The 18,810-nt window shown below is 42.2% G+C and overlaps 1 protein-coding gene across 1 annotated transcript in view; it reads left to right on the forward strand.

The window, feature by feature from the left end:
* Positions 1–18,810, forward strand: part of Fat4 (FAT atypical cadherin 4) — a 131,740-nt gene that overhangs the window by 48,859 nt on the left and 64,071 nt on the right. Inside the window, exons 2-4 of the mRNA XM_021632292.2 lie at positions 10,204–10,335; positions 15,479–15,740; positions 16,953–17,303. Of these exons, the coding sequence (XP_021487967.1) occupies positions 10,204–10,335; positions 15,479–15,740; positions 16,953–17,303 (745 nt within the window). The remainder of the gene's footprint in view (positions 1–10,203; positions 10,336–15,478; positions 15,741–16,952; positions 17,304–18,810) is intronic.

Genomic DNA, 18,810 nt, shown 5'->3' on the forward strand with positions numbered 1-18,810 from the left:
CTACTTTTTGTCATTGTGCATTTTTGTTGTATATCTAAAAAAAATTAGGTGAATGTAGCTGTGTGGCCTTGTATACTGGTTCTCTATTCTGTTCCATTATTAGTGAGTCTGTTTTTGTGCCAGTATCATGCTGTTGGTATTATGATAGCTCCGTAATGTAACTTGTGTTCATGTGTGCTGACACCACTAGCAGTGGCCCTGGCGTATGCTTTCCTTAATAATTTTTTTCCTTTATTTATTTTTCCTTAATTTTAAGATTTTTTTTTTCTATTTCTGTTAAGAATGTTACTCCACATTTGGCTAAGGCCAAGGATCTGGCTTGCTTCCATGTATGTGGACCTATCTGCATTGCCCACATGGCACGCTGGGGTTGGCTACCCAGAGGCTATTTAAGCTGTGGGCTGGCTTTCCCCAGGGTCAGATGATTGTTCAAGGTTCCTGAATAAACTGCATTGAAAAAAAAAAGAATGTTACTAGAAATATAATCAGAATTGCATGGAATCTGAAGATTTGTTTTTGGTGAGATAGGAACTTCCAGGAGTTTGATTTTTCTAATCCATGAGCATGAGATATCTTTCAGTCTTCTTCCATTCCTTTGTTCAGTGTTTTATAGATTTTATTGTAGAGGACTTTCTCTTCCTTGGTTAGGTGTATCCCAAGGTCGGTTATCATTTTTCTTTGAAGCTTTTGTGAGTGGGATCCTTTACCTGATTTATACTCAAAATTTAAAATCTGACGTCAGTGTTTTTGATCCATTTGGAATTAGTTTTTGTCTAGGGTGGGAGGTGAGGTATCTAGTTTCCTTTCTCTGTATGTGGATGTCCAGTTTTCCTGCCACTATTTGTTGAAGTGGCTGTCATTTCCGGTATGTGTTCTAACACCTTCGAGTCATCCCTCCTTTCTGTAGAAATTTACATTTTGGTTGTTACTATGGAAAACATCAATGATGTTCAGTCTGTTACCCCAGAGTTTCAATTGGCTGCCTTTCCATCCACTGCTGCCACACTGAATCCCCACAACAGGAAGGATTGTAAGGAGTGAACTGGCAAGTTACATGCAGTAGTACAATTAATTAAGAAGCTCAGAGCAATAAAGGCTATCTGTAGTACCAGACATACCTCAGACCAGGAGCCACTGGCTTTTTCCTCTTTGTTGTGTCTCCTCAGCCATTACTTAGAACATCAAATTTCTGGAGGCAATTTAGGGAGTAAATTCCTTCTGTTCCTTCATGCACCTGCTTTCTCTTGCCTCAGTGCTGTTTCTTAATGAAGGGCCCTGTACCTCACAGGCTGACAGGAGTGTGCTTCTTTCCCTGTCTCTGGATAGGGACACGGGAGCAGGGGAGGGGCTGCTCTAGGCTCAGATTCAGGCAGGAAGCTCTGACTGGGGCTGCAGATTTCACATCTCCAACATCTCCACGGAGAACTCACCATCCTTTTCCTGGTATGAGAAGGTGGAAAGAGCAATGCTATTCTGGGACATTTCAAGTTTCTCCATTTGTGACTACCCTACCATGCAAACCAAGTGTCATAGATGACCTAGTCAGTAGGCATTGGGAGCATTAGCAACGTTTAGTAGGAGGGATGAAGAACTGGGGCCAGTCAGTCAATCACCACAACTTTTACCTTTAATACAAGCCTAGCGTGTGTGTGTGTGTGTGTCTAGAGGTCAGCCTTGGGTGTTGCTCCTTGGGTGTCATCCACCTTTTACTTTTGTCTGGACATTCTCTCCCTCCTTGGACTCACCACATTGGCTAGCATAGCTGTCCAGCAAGTCACAGGGGCCCTTCGCCTCTGCTTCACAAAGTGTAGCATCACCAGCCAGCACCAGGGTGCCTGGCTTTCTTTTACAAAGGTTCTGGGGCTGGACCTCTAGTTCCCATGCTCGCAGAGCAAGCCCTTCACAGGTTGAGCTGTCTCCAAGCACTGCTGTAGTCTGAGCAGATGCTGTCTCTGTTTCATGATGGCTAGCACTCACCAACCGAGGAAAAAGTGGGTTCACTAATTACCACAGAACTTTTTCATCTGTTTACTTTTTATAAAATTTCCCTCCCATATGTGTCTTCCTTTACTCAGATCAACACCTACTAAAAAGAACATTCTGGATGCCTTTGCAGGGTGTTCGTTTTGAAGAAACATAAAAAATGTACTGAAGTTCCACTCGAAAACCACACATCTTTTAATTCCATCTTTTACTCTGCATACACTTCAGGGCATGTGTGAGAATCTGGGCCAATGTAGAATCAGGCAGTTTTGATTTCAGGCAAAGTTGACGCAGTTACGTATGGCAGCTGTAGAAGAATTCCTTATTTGGTTCCGACTTGAACAATATTGAATGCGCCACGGCCCCAGCTTCTCCTCATGTCACCACATGCTTGGTGAGCTACGGAGAGCCTGCTGCCTCCAGAACGGACCTTACTGCTGTGTGCCTGCACTCCTGGCCACCCTCATCACTGCTGGCTTCCCTCCAAGCCTGCCTTGCTACTCACAAGTATTTTTTGCCTAGGAGAAATGCTTCAAAATTCCAAGAACATATGCTGCTGACTGCCAGGGGAGCTCTAGTGGCGAGAGATTAGCATAATAGTTTTGGTTTGAAGATTTAATTGGGCATGGTCATATCCATGTTGTGCACACGAGTAACAAGCTGTGCCTTGAAGCTCTTTATGTGATTTTTCAATTTGCTTTTAAAGGCGAAACTAAAGAATCGAAAATGCACATGCCTCCTTCTTTCCCAACGTTGAGCAATATTTGAACCAGGGCAATCCATCTTTGTATGGAATAATGGACAGGTGCCTACATACACCTGCAATTTCATTTAAACTGGACCAAGTGTCAAGTACTGAAATGCTTAGTAGCTTAGTATTCCCCAAAGTAACTAAACACTAAATTAATTTTTATCAAGCCTTATTATCCCCTTTAAATTCTTTGACTAAATTGTTTCCTGGAAAATAATGTACATATGCAATAACAGTTAACCATTCTTTAGTAAAAGCATTATGCCATCTTCATTTGTACATGCATTGTGAGTATGCAGGTGTGTGTGTGTGTGTGTGTGTGTGTATGCAGGTGTCTGCCCATGTGTGTCAGAGGACAACCTTGGGTGTTGTGCCTCAGAAGTAGCTCACTTTTTTTTAGAATTTTTTTTTTTTTTTTTAATTTGAGACAGGTTCTCTTGCCTAGGTTGGCTAGTTAGGGAGTGCCAGGGAACCAGCTGGTTCCCTCTTCCCACACCTGACGTTACACGGTGCCCACCGCCACGCCCAGGTTTTTCATGTAGGTCCTGGAGATTGGAATCAGGGCTTCATGGTTATGAAAAGCTCTTTGGAAATGTAGCCATTTCCACCAGGATTTTCTCTAGCCGGTTGGTTTAGGATGGGTCTTGCTCTTCAGCCTAGGCTAAGATCAACGTCCTGGGAAGCCAGGAATTATGGGTGTGGACAGCCACACCTGGCTTTTTTAGTTTGAAAGTAGGGAAAGAGCTACCTGGGAGCTGGAGAGGTGGCTCAGCAGTTAAGAGCACTCACTGGCTGACTCAGTTCCTGGGCACCACAGAGCAGCTTAGACCCTTTGTAAATCCTGTCTCAGTGGAGCCAACGCCTTTTGCTGTCCTTGAGAACCAGGCATGCACAGAGCACACACACATGCAGATGTACAGGCAACACTCATTCACTTGAAGGAAAAAGCAAACTAAATAAGTCTTAAGAAACCTAACTATGCAGATTTGCTCTTTGGTGGCCCCTGAGATGTCAGTAGTTTTAAGTCCTGTAGCAGGTTTTGGTTCTCAAGAGTATGGGGTTTGGTGAGGCAGGGCATAGTTTTCAGCTCCCCGTGGCTTTCCTAACAGCTCACAGAGAGCCCCTGCCAAGTTCTCACAGTGGGGGCTGCATCCTCTTTCCTCTAGAGGCTGTTTTCTCCCACCAAGATTCCAGGTTCTGGGTTCCAGTCAGTCATCAAGAGGAGACTTCTTGTCATCACACACTGTGGAATCGGGTCAGTTCTCCGCAGTAAATAAATACATGCCTGACTGTATTGCTCACAGGCTGAGCATGACCCCGTGCACCTCAGCAGTCCAAACGCAGCAGTCCTGACATTTGGGCATTTAAATGTAAGCTGTTCCTCGTTAAGGCCCTCTCATAACTGAAATGTGAGTCATTCACGAACTGTAATGGATGTTGGCTCTGGAGCGCGATGAACCGCTCAGAGCACAGGCAAAGCTTCACCCAGACTCGTGGCAACAGAATTCCCAGTGGTCACCCCAAATAGGGAAAGGACTGAAGAACAAACTGAAAGCAGCTGGGGCGGATCCTGGCACCGTCCTTTACTGCAGCGTCAGTTTTCCTTTTAAGAAATGAAAGTGCATGGAGCCCAAAGCCACACATTACCGAGTAGAGTAAACAGGGGCTGGATTTTCATATACTCATGATGAGGTTTAAGTCTCTATTTGAGATTTTAAACTGGGGTCAGCCATATGTTCTACTGATGATGTTCCCTGGTTAGTTCATCTACAGTCAAAAACCAAAACAAAACTAAAGCAAGATGCCAGAGTGCTAGCTGATAATTAATTAGCACTAGGGGGTGGTTATTACAGCAAATGTAGGCTTTTGCATAAATTTAATAAAGAAAGATTTGCTCCTGGGGCTCACAGAACATAATCAATGAACCAATCTCTCTGAATGAAATAAATCACGTAGTGTCTAGTCTGGTTCTAGTCAGAGTAGATATTAACACAGTTAAATCTAAATTTGGTTATCTACCAGAGCAGTGATTCTAATGAGTCACCCTGCTGTCTGTGTAATAAACACTGCTCTCTGGTTTCCTGGGTAGACAGTCGGCTTCCATGTCCCAGCAATCCCAGGCTTTCTGTGCTGCTGAGTCCAGGCATTTTGGGAAATGTAAAACCCACATGACACCTCAGGTCAAGCAGGAAAGGTGGAGATTTCCTCTTCAGGGCCAAAGGAAGCGACCTATCAGACATGAGGACTGAACAGATCCTGGAGAGAGTTTTAACTGGACCTTCATACAGAAGAGGAAGAGGGCCTTCTATACAGAAGAAGGGTGGGCCTTCCATACGGAAGAGGGGTGAGACTTCCATTCAGAAGAGGGGGTGTGCCTTCCATACAGAAGAGGAGTGGGGCCTCTATACAGAAGGGGTAAGCCCTCAATACAGAAGAGAGGGGGGCCATCCATCCAGAAGAGATCTCCATACAGAAGAGAGGTAGGCCCTCCACACAGAAGAGGGCGAGACTCTATACAGAAGAGGAGCTGGGAGTTGTCCAGCATCTATTTCACACCGATGAGAAAAAAGAACTGTTTTCAGAGTAAGATTAGAATATGCTCCTCAGCGATTTTCTTGAGAATGTGCCCAGTCCACATGCCTATGACCTAGGAACCATTTAGCAAATTATCACTGGAGTGACAGTGCGGTGGCCTGTTCAATGATCACTGGAACGGCCCTGTGCTGCTCAGCTTAGCAGCCTCTGCCATGGTCCTGGGCCCTGCTGAGGATTCTACCTGCTTTTCCAAAGGGAATCCCTTCTTCCCAAGTCACAGTGATGTCTGTCTCAAGCTCTGCTAATGTGTGAGTCATGGTTACGAGCATGGTGTCGATATATTATCACAACATAGTTAATGCCACCGAGAAGATGCAAAAGAGCGAGGAGTGCAGCAGCATGATGGTTCTAGCTCTCGCTAGACCTCTTTAATCAGGGTGTTCCTCACGTTGCGCTAGCAGGTCACTGCTGCAAGAGTATAAAGACAGGTTTGCTTTAATGACGCGTCTCTAAAAGAAGATTCTGTTAGACATGGGTGGGTTGTAAATATGAACAAGGCAGATTTGTCTTCTCCAAATCTCGGAATCTAGAAGTCACTATTTTGAGTGTTTTTAACGGTTTTGGGAACTGGAGAGTCTCAGTGACAGGCTGAGTGTCTCTACTATGATAATTTAAAATACTTCAAAATACATAGTGTTTGGAGCATGGATATGTTGCCACAAATGGAAAATTCCACACTTGCCTGTGGGAAGCAGTCAAGACACAGGCAAAGTGAAAATATGTCTTAAAATTACCTTCCGCTGTTTGTAGTATGTACCTATGAAGCAAAAGTGAATGTGCTATTTAAGATGACTTGAATTTCTTACCTCAAATATGTCAATACAGTCTTACAAATATTCACAAATCTAGAAGCTGCTGATAGCCAGGAAAGCACTCATCACAAGTTCCTAGAATAAGCATTGTTCAGTCTCTGTCAACTTCAGCAGCTCGTGGATATATGTAGAGGATTCTGAGCTGTAGCTTTCTATCACTGAAAGAGATTTTACAAAAATAATTCATTAAAAGTTGCACCTTTAGGGCTGGGAAGATAGCTCAGAAGTTAAGGGCACATACTGCTCTTTCAGAAGGGCCCGAGTTCAGCGCCCAGTACCCATGCTGCATAGCTCACAACTACCTGAAGTGCCGTTCCCTTCCTAGCTCTGCAGGAACTGTACCCAGTCTGGTGAGCACACACACACACACACACACACACACACACACACACACACACACTTTAGGAAAAAAATCTTAAAAATTGTACTTTTGTGTAATCTTGATGGAATCCCTCACTATCCATAGAGTTAATACACAGTGAACTTTAACTTTTAGTTTTAATGCAATACTTTTCGTAATTTATACAGTCCATGTGTCCAATAATGCACGTGGGATTCAACTAAAGTGTCAGTTCCACAAAGATAAAATGGCAGGGATGGCATATCTTATGTTTGTCACCCAGCCAAGTGCTTTTTGCCATGACATAGTGTGGTTTGTTATTTTATACTTTGCTTACTTTCTATCTCTCCAACTATCTTACTGTTAGTAATCTTTGAAATGTTTTAAAGGAGTTCACCATTTAGGAAGAAAACACATCTTTATGATTTTTAAAAACAGTCAGTTATACTGGTATCTTTACCAGAGCTTCTTTTGTAATACAAACTCCGAACTTCCTACTGAGTGAATAATTAAACTTGATGCATTGCAAAGTCAGATCTATCTCAACATCTTCCCACAAGCCACAGATAAAATATCCTAAAAATGAGAAAACCATGATTAAAATCCTTTCTCTTTTCTTTTCTTGTCCTTTCTCTCTTCCTTCCTTTTTCTTCTTTCTTTTCTTCTCTCTTTTTCTTAACACAATAGCTTTTCATATATCTCTTTATACATTAACTTCTTCAGGCATAATTTTAATGTTACTTTTTAATTAGGACATGTGTTGTGTGGAAGGTTTCTGTTTTAACACCAAGGGCAGAGGCCGTGGCCTTGGGCACATCATTTAGCCTGCTCAGCATTCCAGATCCTACACTTGGCTGAAAAAAATTCAGTGGGCACTGGCCCTGCAGCCTAGCATCGTTTTTTCTTAGATACACCACTTGGCGTTTCAATGCCTTGGCTCACACTGCCTGTAAAATAAAGGAAGTGAACATGATGATCCTTCAGATTTCTTAAATATTAGTACATCTTGCAAATGAATGGATCTCTGAACTTTTAGTGTGCTGTGCATCATACGATCTTACAAGCAACACAAAATATTTTTTCCCACACATTGAGGATCACTTTGGAAAGGCTGATGGGAGGCAAAGACTCTAGAAGTTTTTCTTCCACCTTCATGCCTTCTGTATTTTAACAGCTAAAATAAACTAACTAGCATATGTGCCACACACTGTTTTATGCTGTGTGTGTGTGCATATGTGTGTGTGTGTGTGTGTGTGTGTGCATGTTTACATGTGTATTTGCACAGCCTTCACAGGATCCAGGTATGAGGTCGTGTTACCAGCTTAGAAACAACCCAGTACTACAGTGCACTTCAGCCATCAGCCATACAGAACAGTGTGTAGCTGTGAAAACCTGTGTGTAACCAACAAATACAGTGAGTGATATTTGAAAACTACATCCAAGCTCTAAATACATTTTCACACATGCACAAATTATCCTGTACTGGAATCTGCTCTGCTTTGCCTGTGATATACTCATTCACACCAACATTTATCACCCAGCTTTTGGAGCCTATGAGTGCTGGGCCTGTGTTTGCCACAAGCATCACAGAAGAAAATAGGAGAGGACACTGTTCCTTTAAGGGAAAGGGTAAAATGTTCTTATAAGTGTGTGTGTGTGTGCATTGATGTCCCTTCCCCATTGGAAACCTACTGTTGACATCTTTTCTTCTCTTAGAAGAAGATATTTTTCTCCCAACTCTGAGGAAATCTTTGAGCTGCCTCCTCACTTTGCTGCAGCCATTTCTTAGTAGAGAAAGGACTGTGCTTGGCTCACTAGCTTGGTTCCCATGTCAACTGTTTCTATCCCCTGTCTGGACGGAGATACGGAATGGCTTGTTTTGAAATATCATACTAAACATAGGACTCAAACATTGAATGTTTAGCAAAGATCTGTGAAAGCATAATTAAGACTTAAATTCGAAAGACCCTTTTCTGTACAAATCTGGTCATTTTTAAGAAGCAATAATTATTAGTGGTTTATTTGGAATGCTAAAATAGTTCATTAAATTCCTGAATGAAGAGAGTGGATGTTGAAAAAAATACTTTCTGTATGTTCATTTAAAAGACATATCAAGAACCACTGTGGAAGAGATCTCTGCTGGCAGCTACTTGTGCGCTAGCTGTTCTGGGAGTTTGAGAAGACTTCTCTGTGGGTAAAGCACCCAATGTGCTAGAGTGAGGACCCAAGTTCATTTCCCTAGGAGTCATGTAAAGTGAGACATCATAGCACATCTGTAATCCCAGATTCCCGGCAAGATGCAGGATGGGAGGTTGAGACAGGATAATCTCTGGGTGAGCTAGCACCTACAGTGGTGAATTAGAGACCCTGTCTCAAACAAGGTGCTAAGTAAGGGCCAACACCTGAAGTTCTCAGCCATGTGAGCATGTCCATGGAAGTGTGTCCGTCTCTCAAAGCTTTCCTACATGGACCCTGGTGTTGAGATGAGGGACTGAGGCCAAGAGAAACAAGTGTTCAGGTTCAGTCGAGCGAGGGGCAGAGTCTAATTTGTTTGTAAACCCGTGGGATTTGTAAGTCTGCTCCAGCACTGGGGTGCACTTATAGTTGTTGTGAAACTCTGAGGAAGGATACAGAAAGTCATTCCTGGAGGAGAAAGAAGCTGCAGGTTTCGCCTGGCCTCTCATGCCTTTGCCTGGATGTTGAGCCATTTGCTGGTCAGCACATCTTTTCCGTTACGATGGAGAGAGGCTCACAGCAATTATTAAGTGTTCAGTTCTATATAGTTTCTCTTTTTCTAACTTGTTCATCCACTTATTTATCTAACCCTTCTGCACTTTCCCAACAGTTTGGGCCAGTGACATTGCACTCACCTATTGCTTTCTTCCCCTTGAGGGGAAACCATACTCTCTGGCTGGCCTCCTCTCTCTTGTTCCTCATCTTAACCCCTCTATCTGATACGGTCTTCACAGTATAGCTGTGAACAATGGGTTCTCAGAGAATGCCAACTCTGTGGGAATTATACCCTTGCTGACTGGCTGGGTTTTTCTTGACTTAATTTGTGACCCGAAGCTGTCTGCCCTCTTCTCAGAACCTCTGCTTTTCACAACCAACTCAGAAGAGAGACACACAGGCTGAAGCTGCTGTTTAGATGTCATAGTTTAGGTAGGAAGACTAACTCTGGCTGTGACCTTCCAAACAAAGTGATCTATGGACCATAGCGTTTGAAAGGGAGGTTGGTGTGTTTTGCTACTGTAAATGGGAGTCAAGATGGACAAGTGTATAGTTTTATGTCCCCAAATTAAGAGGGTTGATGTTACATGGAGGAATTTCATGTCTTTCTTAAAACAATGCATGAATGTCTTTATTTCCCACAGATATTAGTTTCCACTGTGCAAACATTTCAGGCAAGAACTGTTTGTACCGCCTCACCAGTGTCAGCTGTCACTATGGTTGGATGATAGATGGTTCCTAGTCTTGGGAGACCTTCACCAGGGCTTGCAGTGACAACTCTCAGGGAACAATTTCCAGTCTGAATTCCGCTGTGACCATTTAGCATCTTTTGGCATCCACAAGTCAGATGCTATTTGCTTGGCCTTGTATGTTCCCATGAATATTTTATGCCTTTCCTTCAAGGAACATTGCTTTTGGGAGGGATAGTTGCACGGAATCCTGGTCTGCATTCTGAGGAGAGACCTCATGGACTGTTTTCTTTTTCTATACAGGTAGAAATAACACTTCAGGATATCAACGACAACCCGCCACTGTTTCCAACAGACACTCTGGATCTTACCGTGGAGGAGAACATTGGGGATGGCTCTAAGATTATGCAGCTGACTGCCATGGATGCTGATGAGGTACCTCGTGTCTTTAGAACTTGTAATTGTGCTTACTTAGAGAATTTCAAGTGCATGCTGGGAGCCCCAGTGTACAGTGTACAGTTACAAATTCTGTGGTCTTTCCCAGAGAGCATAAAAGAACGGAATATGCTCCATCTGTGTGTGTCTCACACACATGAAGACTAAAGTTGAAGCATTTTCACCCTCATAAAAAAATCTGGGTACAGTGGTACTAGCTTGTAACCCCAATGCTGAAGAGGCTGAGACAGGAGGATCTCTGGGGTTGGCTCTCCAGCCCATCTAGCCTATTTGGTGAGCCCCAGGTATCTTTGAAAAACCTTGTCTCAAAAAACCAAGGTGGGACTGCAGGAATGGCTCAGCAGTCAAAAGCAATGGCTGCTTTTTCAGAGGACCCGATTCAGTTCCCAGAACCCACCCTGCGGAGCTCACAATTGCTTGCGACTCCAGTGGATCCAACATACTCAAGCGCAGGCACACACACACACACACACACACACACACACACACACAGAGAGGATTAAAAATTTTAAAAAGTTGTTTTGTTTTATTTATTTTTTATAGAAAGTCAAGTTGGGTAACTCCTGGGAAAGACCTAAGCTGACTTCTGACTTCCACCTTTACTCACATACACCTGTGCCCATGTGAGCCCATAGCTACCCAACACAAATAAGATATCACAACAGGAGTAGATAAGGTCAGTCAGGAGGCTCTTTTCCTGTCAGCAGTTCACAGCTCAGTGTCTGTGCTTTGGAATCTTAGATTTCTTGGTTAAAAAAAAAAAATATATATATATATATATAATTTTTAAATTTTTTTATTTTTTATTTATTTTTATTAATTACACTTTATTCACTTTGTATCCTCCCCATAAGCCCCTCTCTCCTTCCCTCCCAATCCCACCCTCCCATCCCCTTCTTCACAAATGCCCCTCCCCAAGTCCACTGATAGGGGAGGTCCTCCTCCCCTTCCCTCTGATCCTAGTCTATCAGATCTCATCAGGAGTGGCTGCATTGTGGCCTGGTAAGGCTGCTCCCCACTCAGGGGGAGGTGATCAAAGATCAGGCCAATCAGATTATGTCAGAGGCAGGTCCCTCTTCCCATTACTAACGAAAGCATCTAAAATCAATGTTTATTTTTACATTTTCATCATTTCTTTTTGGTTTCATGGCAGCTAGGTATCTATTTGTATTTTGTGATTGGAAAAAAATAATTTAAAACTAACAATATTTAAGGTGACCTTAAAAACTTTACTTTTTAATAATTGTATATTTTTATATTTATTTATGTCTATAAATTTAAAAGTTTTATAATATTTCTTTAAGACTGTCATGCAAAAATCAATGAGTTTTTCAATTTATTGTAATGCGCAGATTTCATATTGATGAATGTGAAATTTGGACACAATATAGATTGTCACCTTCTATATTTTAATGTAAGTGTAGACACACAATAGCCATGCTACAATTTGCATGGAAGGTTATATAATTAATTTGCATTTCTCTACATAAAAACTCCTTGCTTGTTTTCTCCTTTCCTGAGGGAAAGGTTTAATTAATGCTCTGATATTGAGGGGAAAATCTTTCCGGACACCAAGAAACCCTCCCATTACCTTCAGCCAAGCCCCGCACAGAACTGGCTTTACCCCCTCAACTCCAGGAATGTCTGAACATCTGAGCTTTTAAAATTGTGATTAAATGGTTCCTGGATTCACTTATTTAACATCGGATAAGAAAGTAGAGCAAGGCTGCATGTGATGGTGTGCACCTTTAATCCTGGGGCAGAGGCAGGTGGAGCTCTGTGAGCTGGAAGTCAGGCAGATGCACCCAGTGAGTGCCAGACATCCAGGACTATATAGTGAGACCCTGTTTCCCAAAATACAAACTTAAAAAGGTAAATAAGAAAGGAAGGAAGGAAGAAAGAAGTGACTAGTCCTAACAGCCAATTTAGAAATATAATAGCCTAGTCAGTTAATTCTGCAAAATTTAATAAAAGGCAAGAGAATGTAAATTTTAGATATTATAGTTTTCTTCTAGAAAATATTTGATGTTTTTCATTAGTGCCTACTATTTCCTTTTGTACCGAGAAATGCTAATACTGATTCCCAGGCCAATGATCACTAGCAGTTGTATGACCGAACAGCTGTACTATTGATTCATATGTAACTTCTGACACAGTTTAGCAAGTATTTCACTTTTCTAAAGTGCATCACTGATACAACGTGTTTAGCTGTATCCATTTGTGAAATTTCATGCTGCAATTTGAGTGTAACATGGACATGAAGATCGTGCAGTTGAGGTAAGATAGTCAGTGCTGAATGGCTGTAATTGCATTTCAGGAAGAGAGAAAACTCATTTGTTTGAAGTGTTTCCTTCTAACCACTCCAGAAGAACAAAGCAACAGTTATGTTCGTTTTAATAAATATTTTATAGGTTTGAATGTTGACTCTGTGGAATTACCATGATTGATATGGGATTGCTCAACCCAAATTATAGTAGATTGCAAATAAATTGTATGTGGAAATTTGATTGTTTTAATCAGCATGCGAGTCTCCTGTGATCTACCCTCTTAGGACTATTAAATCCCTTAACTATTACATTGAGATGTTTATGCTTCACCTTCCCTTTCACGATCACATGCGGTTGACATGAGTGCCTCGCGGTATGCTTGGTGTGCTCTTCTTTGTGGCTTGGCTGTGCCTGAGAATGCAGCGTGTCTGTGGCTTGTGTCCAGCTGCCTCCAAGCTCATCTTTAAGATATGTTTGTAGTCACAGTGATGTTGAAGGAGGCATGATCGTTCTTCATCTCTCTAGGTATTCACCCCAAAATTAGCGTTCGTGCATCTTGTCCGTGTTTTACTTTTGTTGAGAGTTGGTGCTTAGATTTAATACCTAAGTTAGTTTGCAGGCATGATCATGTAGATGTCCCAATGTACAAAGATGTAAGGATGTAGCGTGTGAAAGCCCCCTTCAGGGTTGAGCAGCATGGAGGTGCAAGGGGGTAAAGCAGGAATAGACAGGCAGAGAGGGAGACACTTGTTAGCAGGTCAAGGGAGAGGGAAATGCTCAGAGAGAATCCTGGGGTGCCTGTGGCTGCAAGGGCTGCCTGTGGGGGTTGGAGAAAAGCAGGGTGCGTCATAGAGTTTAAGTTAGTAAACCCACTGGAAATCTGAATCTGCTATAAGACTGTTCATCATTTTTTTTTAAATTATGAAGCCCATTGGGATTCTATCCCCTATCAGTACATCCCTTTCTTAATAGGGGGAGGTTTTCACTGTACAGAGTAATTCAGCCCTTACTGTGGATAACTGGCAATTCTTTGATCCTCTATCAAGCAGAATGGACACATCAGCTCCCTGCAGGATCCAGAGATTTGTCCTTTTCCTCTGAGTTGTTTGTGATGGGATAATGTTAATTATTTTTGATAACCTCTTGGTCTGTGGGCTTAGCTGGAGTGGAAACAGCTCATTGGAATGCTTCCTGTCCTCTGAGGTCCACACTGTGTTTTTCTTTCTTCATCTGCTTTGTCAGAACTGTGTTGAAATGCGAGGTGCCTCTTTCACTCTGTTGTGACACAGGAAGCTGCTGTGTTACTGACAGAGGAGAAATGAGCCTCTTGAGCATGCTCAGAGGTTGACGTTGCTGGAAAATTCTATCAACTTGCTGTTTTACAAACCACACACTTTTCTTTAATTAATAGAATATCCATGTTTTAGAGAAAGCGTAGGGCACTGAGTAAAGGGGCTGGTGACAGAAGGCTACATTCTCCAGTCACCAAGTCTGAGTACCAAGGAGAGCCTGGAACAGTCAAAGGTTCAGGTTTTGAAAATAGCACTTCAAGTTGGAAAATACAATTGCACACTATGGTTATTTACCTTGGAATCCTCCTGTGGGGCTCTGCCTCTGGCTGCTTTGTAGTTTCAAAGGACAGCAGTGTGTTCATGAGACACTCACTGCTGGGAAGCCAATGCCTCCACCGGCAAATCCATGAGGTCTTTAACTCTCATAGTCTCTTTGCTTTTGAACGTTGCTAGGATGCCCTTCTCTCTGGCCTCTGAATTGACTGAGGCAGCCCTCCACTGTACCTGACCCTCTGCCCCCTCCTCACTTTCTGCTCATGGCACTCCATCTGCTCTTAAATGGCAAGTGCTTACTCGTGGGCCTGCTCTTCTTTCTCATGCATTCTGATTTAAAATTTCACCTTTGGGCATTTCCACCCCCTACCATGATTTTCTTAGATGTCATTCCCAATCTCTGAAGGCTAGATAGCCATCCCTAGGAGCTGTCCTCAGTCACCAGATCCCTTCTTTGCCATGTGAACAATCAGTTTCCCAATACCATTTGCTCAAGTGCTTATTCTTTCCGATTGTATAGAGATCAGTTGACTATTCCCATGGATTTATTTTTGAGTTTTCTACTCTCTTCTGTTATGTTTAGGAATGCAGTGTTATTGCTTTAGCTTTGAAATACAGTTTAAAACCAGGAGTAATGCCTTTAGCTCTTTTCCTTTTCAACATTGTTCTGTCTCATTTAGGTCCTTTGTGATTCTATGTGAATTATAAGATTGTGTTCTTTCCTGTTTCTTTGCTTATTTTGATTTGCGTGTATGTGTGTGAGCATGTGTGAGTTTGTGTGTACTGCATGCACATAGGAGCTGTGGAAGCCAGAAGAGGACATCAGGTCACCTGGGTATGGAGTGACAGGCATTTGTGAGTCTCCATATGGATGCTGGCAATGGAACCTGGGTCCTCTGCAAGAGCAGTAAGAGTTCTTATCTGCTGAGCCAGGTCTCCAGTCCTCTGTGGCATTTTCTAGTTGTAAAATAATAGTCATGAGTATTTTGAGAGAGACTGTATTGACCTTGTAGATTGCTGTGGATTTGTGGACCTGGTAGCCACATACTGTCATCCAGTGCACGAGCTCAGATGATTTTTCTGTTTTTATTTCATCTATGGTTTTTAATTTTCAGGGACACAAATCCTTCCCTCTTTAATAGAATTTATGTCTCTGATCTTTTGAAAGTGTACACTGTGATATACAGTTAATGTCCCAAAGCCTTCTTTTGTCAAATTCACATTCACCAAAAGCAACAAGAGACAATGCTCTTGACTCCAGCTGCTCACATTCCTGGTCTTTTTCCTCAGGGTGCAAATGCTCTGGTCACATATGCTCTCATTAGTGGAGCTGATGACAGCTTCAGAATTGACCCCGAATCTGGAGATCTGATAGCCACCAAGAGGCTTGACAGAGAGCACCGCTCAAAGTACTCACTGCTGGTTCGCGCTGATGACGGCCTTCAGTCCTCGGACATGAGGATAAACATCACCATCAGTGACGTGAATGACCACACCCCCAAATTCTCCAGGCCTGTGTACTCTTTCGACATCCCAGAAGACTCGACCCCTGGTAGGCCACGTGCCCTGACACGGGTTTTGCAGGAATCACCTTTAATAGTAACGACGGACTCTTGCCATCGTTTTAAGTAGTATTTACCACATGTTCTCCTCCAGTTATAAAAATACATACATCACATCTTGTGATCTTTTGCCTAACATCCTTTATACCATTCTTGAGAAAACTACTAATATGTGAGAGTCCATGAGGCGAGCTAAGTATGTGTTTAATAACTGCAGACATTTCTGCTTCTGAATGTTCCTGTGCCCCAGGTCATCAGCTTTCATGGCAGCCAACTCTATTCTCTTTTTCTGCTTAAAAAAACGTGTGAAACCAAGAAAAGTGTGTGATAATCTATGATTAGTGATTCTAGTTCTCATTATCTGGGTGACCAGGTAACTCTTTTTTTCTAGGCAACCCTTTTTTCTTCTGTAAAATGGAAAATATAATTGTTAGAATTAGCAAAATATTTACTTAGAAGATACATGTGAAGCTGGGTGTGGTGGCTTACACCTATAATCCTAGCACTCAGGAGGTGAGACAGGAAGGTAGCTGGGAATTAGAGGCCAGCCTCAGACCCATTGTGCTTCTGTCTGCAAAAATCAAACGTGCAGCCAGGCATGGTGGCACATGTCATTAATCTCAGCACTTGGGTGGCAGAGGCAGAGCTATCTCTGAATTTGAGGCCAGCCTGGTCCACAGAGAGAGTTCTATCATAGCCAGGACTACACAGACAATTACATAGCAGTGATTTCCAAGTAACCCCTCCCCACGAAGTTTTCCCTTCACTTGCTGACATGATTCCCTCAGTCCTTATTGAATTCTCAGCATATTTATTTCCTGTATTAATTACAGAAATGACCACCGGCTCCATAGGATGTCAGCGTCAGGATACTCATTTGTTGCTGCTTGGAATCCCAGTTTCCCACACTAGCTATAGGTTCTAGTAATTATGCATTGATTTATTGATACATCTATCACTTGGCAGCGCTGGGTGAAGCAGTGTCAGCCTGAGCATCATGGAGTTATCTGACATGTTGTGATTTAAAGGGATGGGTGTGTTAGTCTAGAAGTCAGTAGAATACCATGCTTCCTGTTTTACAGTGGCCCCTATTTAAAATACTTGACTGTAAAAACACGTTCTTGATCTCAGTCTATACATTTAGAAATAGCTCCATACTGCCTTTTCCCACTAATTTTAGATTTGGTTTGTCATCCTGGCAGGTTCTCTGGTGGCAGCTATATTAGCCACAGATGATGACTCCGGTGTGAACGGAGAAATAACTTATGTGGTGGAGGAAGATGATGGAGATGGGGTATTTTTCCTGAATCCAGTTACTGGGGTCTTCAACTTGACCCGAGCCCTGGATTATGAAACCCAGCAGTATTACATTCTCACAGTCCGAGCTGAGGATGGTGGGGGACAGTTTACTTCCATCCGAGCTTACTTCAACATTCTTGATGTCAACGACAACCCGCCTGTCTTCAGCATGAGCACCTACAGCACATCCTTAATGGAAAATCTGCCTGTTGGATCCACCGTCCTTGTGTTTAATGTGACTGATGCCGATGACGGTACGTTCTTTCTGTGATGTACTTAAAAACTCCATTAAAATAGAGTGCATATTTTACTTGCATTCACTATTATTACCTTATTAACTATTTTATTTACTCATATGTTTATAAATGACATTTTATATATTTTCATATACATTTCAAGGTATAAACTTGAGTTTTGATTTAACTGTAGATTTAAAAAAAATAAGCTTTTTATTTATTTATTTATTTATTTATTTATTTTGGTTATTTGAGACAGGGTTTCTCTGTGTAGCCATGGCTGTCCTGGACTCGCTTTGTAGACCAGGCTGGCCTTGAACTCACAGAGATCCCCCTGCCTCTGCCTCTGAGGGATTATGTGCATGTGGCACCACACAGAGCTAAAAATCAAGCTATCGGTCATATAATTTTTTAAAACTATTACACCATTGTTTTACACACACACAACAAGTTTACGTAGTTTGCAGATTTTATCTTTAATTATCTTAGCATTTTCGTTCAGTAATTTATTGCTCAGGGTAAAGACACATTCTAACGTATGTAGCATTATATATATACACGAATGTATATACATATAAATATATCACTCAAACTTTTTCAATTTTACTTTTCATTGTATTTACTCATTTATTGGTGTGTACGTGAGTGTGTGAGGCTGTGGCGAGTGGAGTGTGCAACTTGCGAAAGGTGACTGACTCTCCTTCCACGATGAGCATCCTAGAGTTAGGACTCGGGCCAGCAGCCTTCACTGTAAGTTCGTTAACCTGTTCAGCCACTGTGTCGGCCCATATGTTAAACTTCCAAAGGGTAAAATTTCAGAGCCCAAAGAGAAAAAAGTTTAAATATATTACATATTGTTAGATGAAAAATTTAATAATATTTTGGCAAGAATTCATTCTTTCATTTATAGGAAAGCCTGGGATTTGTTTAGGTTACAGAATATAATGAGGTTAAGGATTAAAAAATAAGATTTAGTTTATTTTAATTTGTGTGTGTGTGTGTGTGTGTATTGCACATGTATGAAAGTGCTCCCAGAAACTAGAGGCATTGGATCCCATGGATATTTGTGAGCTGCCTGAGGAGGATGTAAGGCCTGGACTCAAGTCCTTTCACTTATTCTACCCACTCCAAAATACGAATATGGGATAGCTGCCATGATGCACATATTCTTGAGTTATTTGTTCTTGTGGATTCATTCATTGTGTTTGTGTGTTCAGGTGTGCATATGTTTGTGTATTGCTGTATTTGCATGCATGGAGGCAGAACTTCAGCTCTGTTGCCATTCTGCAGACACTGTCCACCTTCTTTTATGAAACAGAGTTTCTCCCTGGCCTGAAACTCATCAGGTTTGCTTGGTCTGTCTGGCCATGGATTACCAGATTTCACCTGTCTCCGGTCCCCAGCGTGGGAATTGCAAATGTGCGCCGCCATGCCTAGAATTTTTATGTTAGTTCTGGACATCAAACACAGGACACCATGCTGTAGTCCTGGGTCAGCTTCCTATGCTAATCAGTTTCCTGCCTGG

This window comes from Meriones unguiculatus, chromosome 2, assembly GCF_030254825.1.
Source record: "Meriones unguiculatus strain TT.TT164.6M chromosome 2, Bangor_MerUng_6.1, whole genome shotgun sequence".
NCBI classification, from domain to species: Eukaryota; Metazoa; Chordata; class Mammalia; order Rodentia; family Muridae; genus Meriones; species Meriones unguiculatus.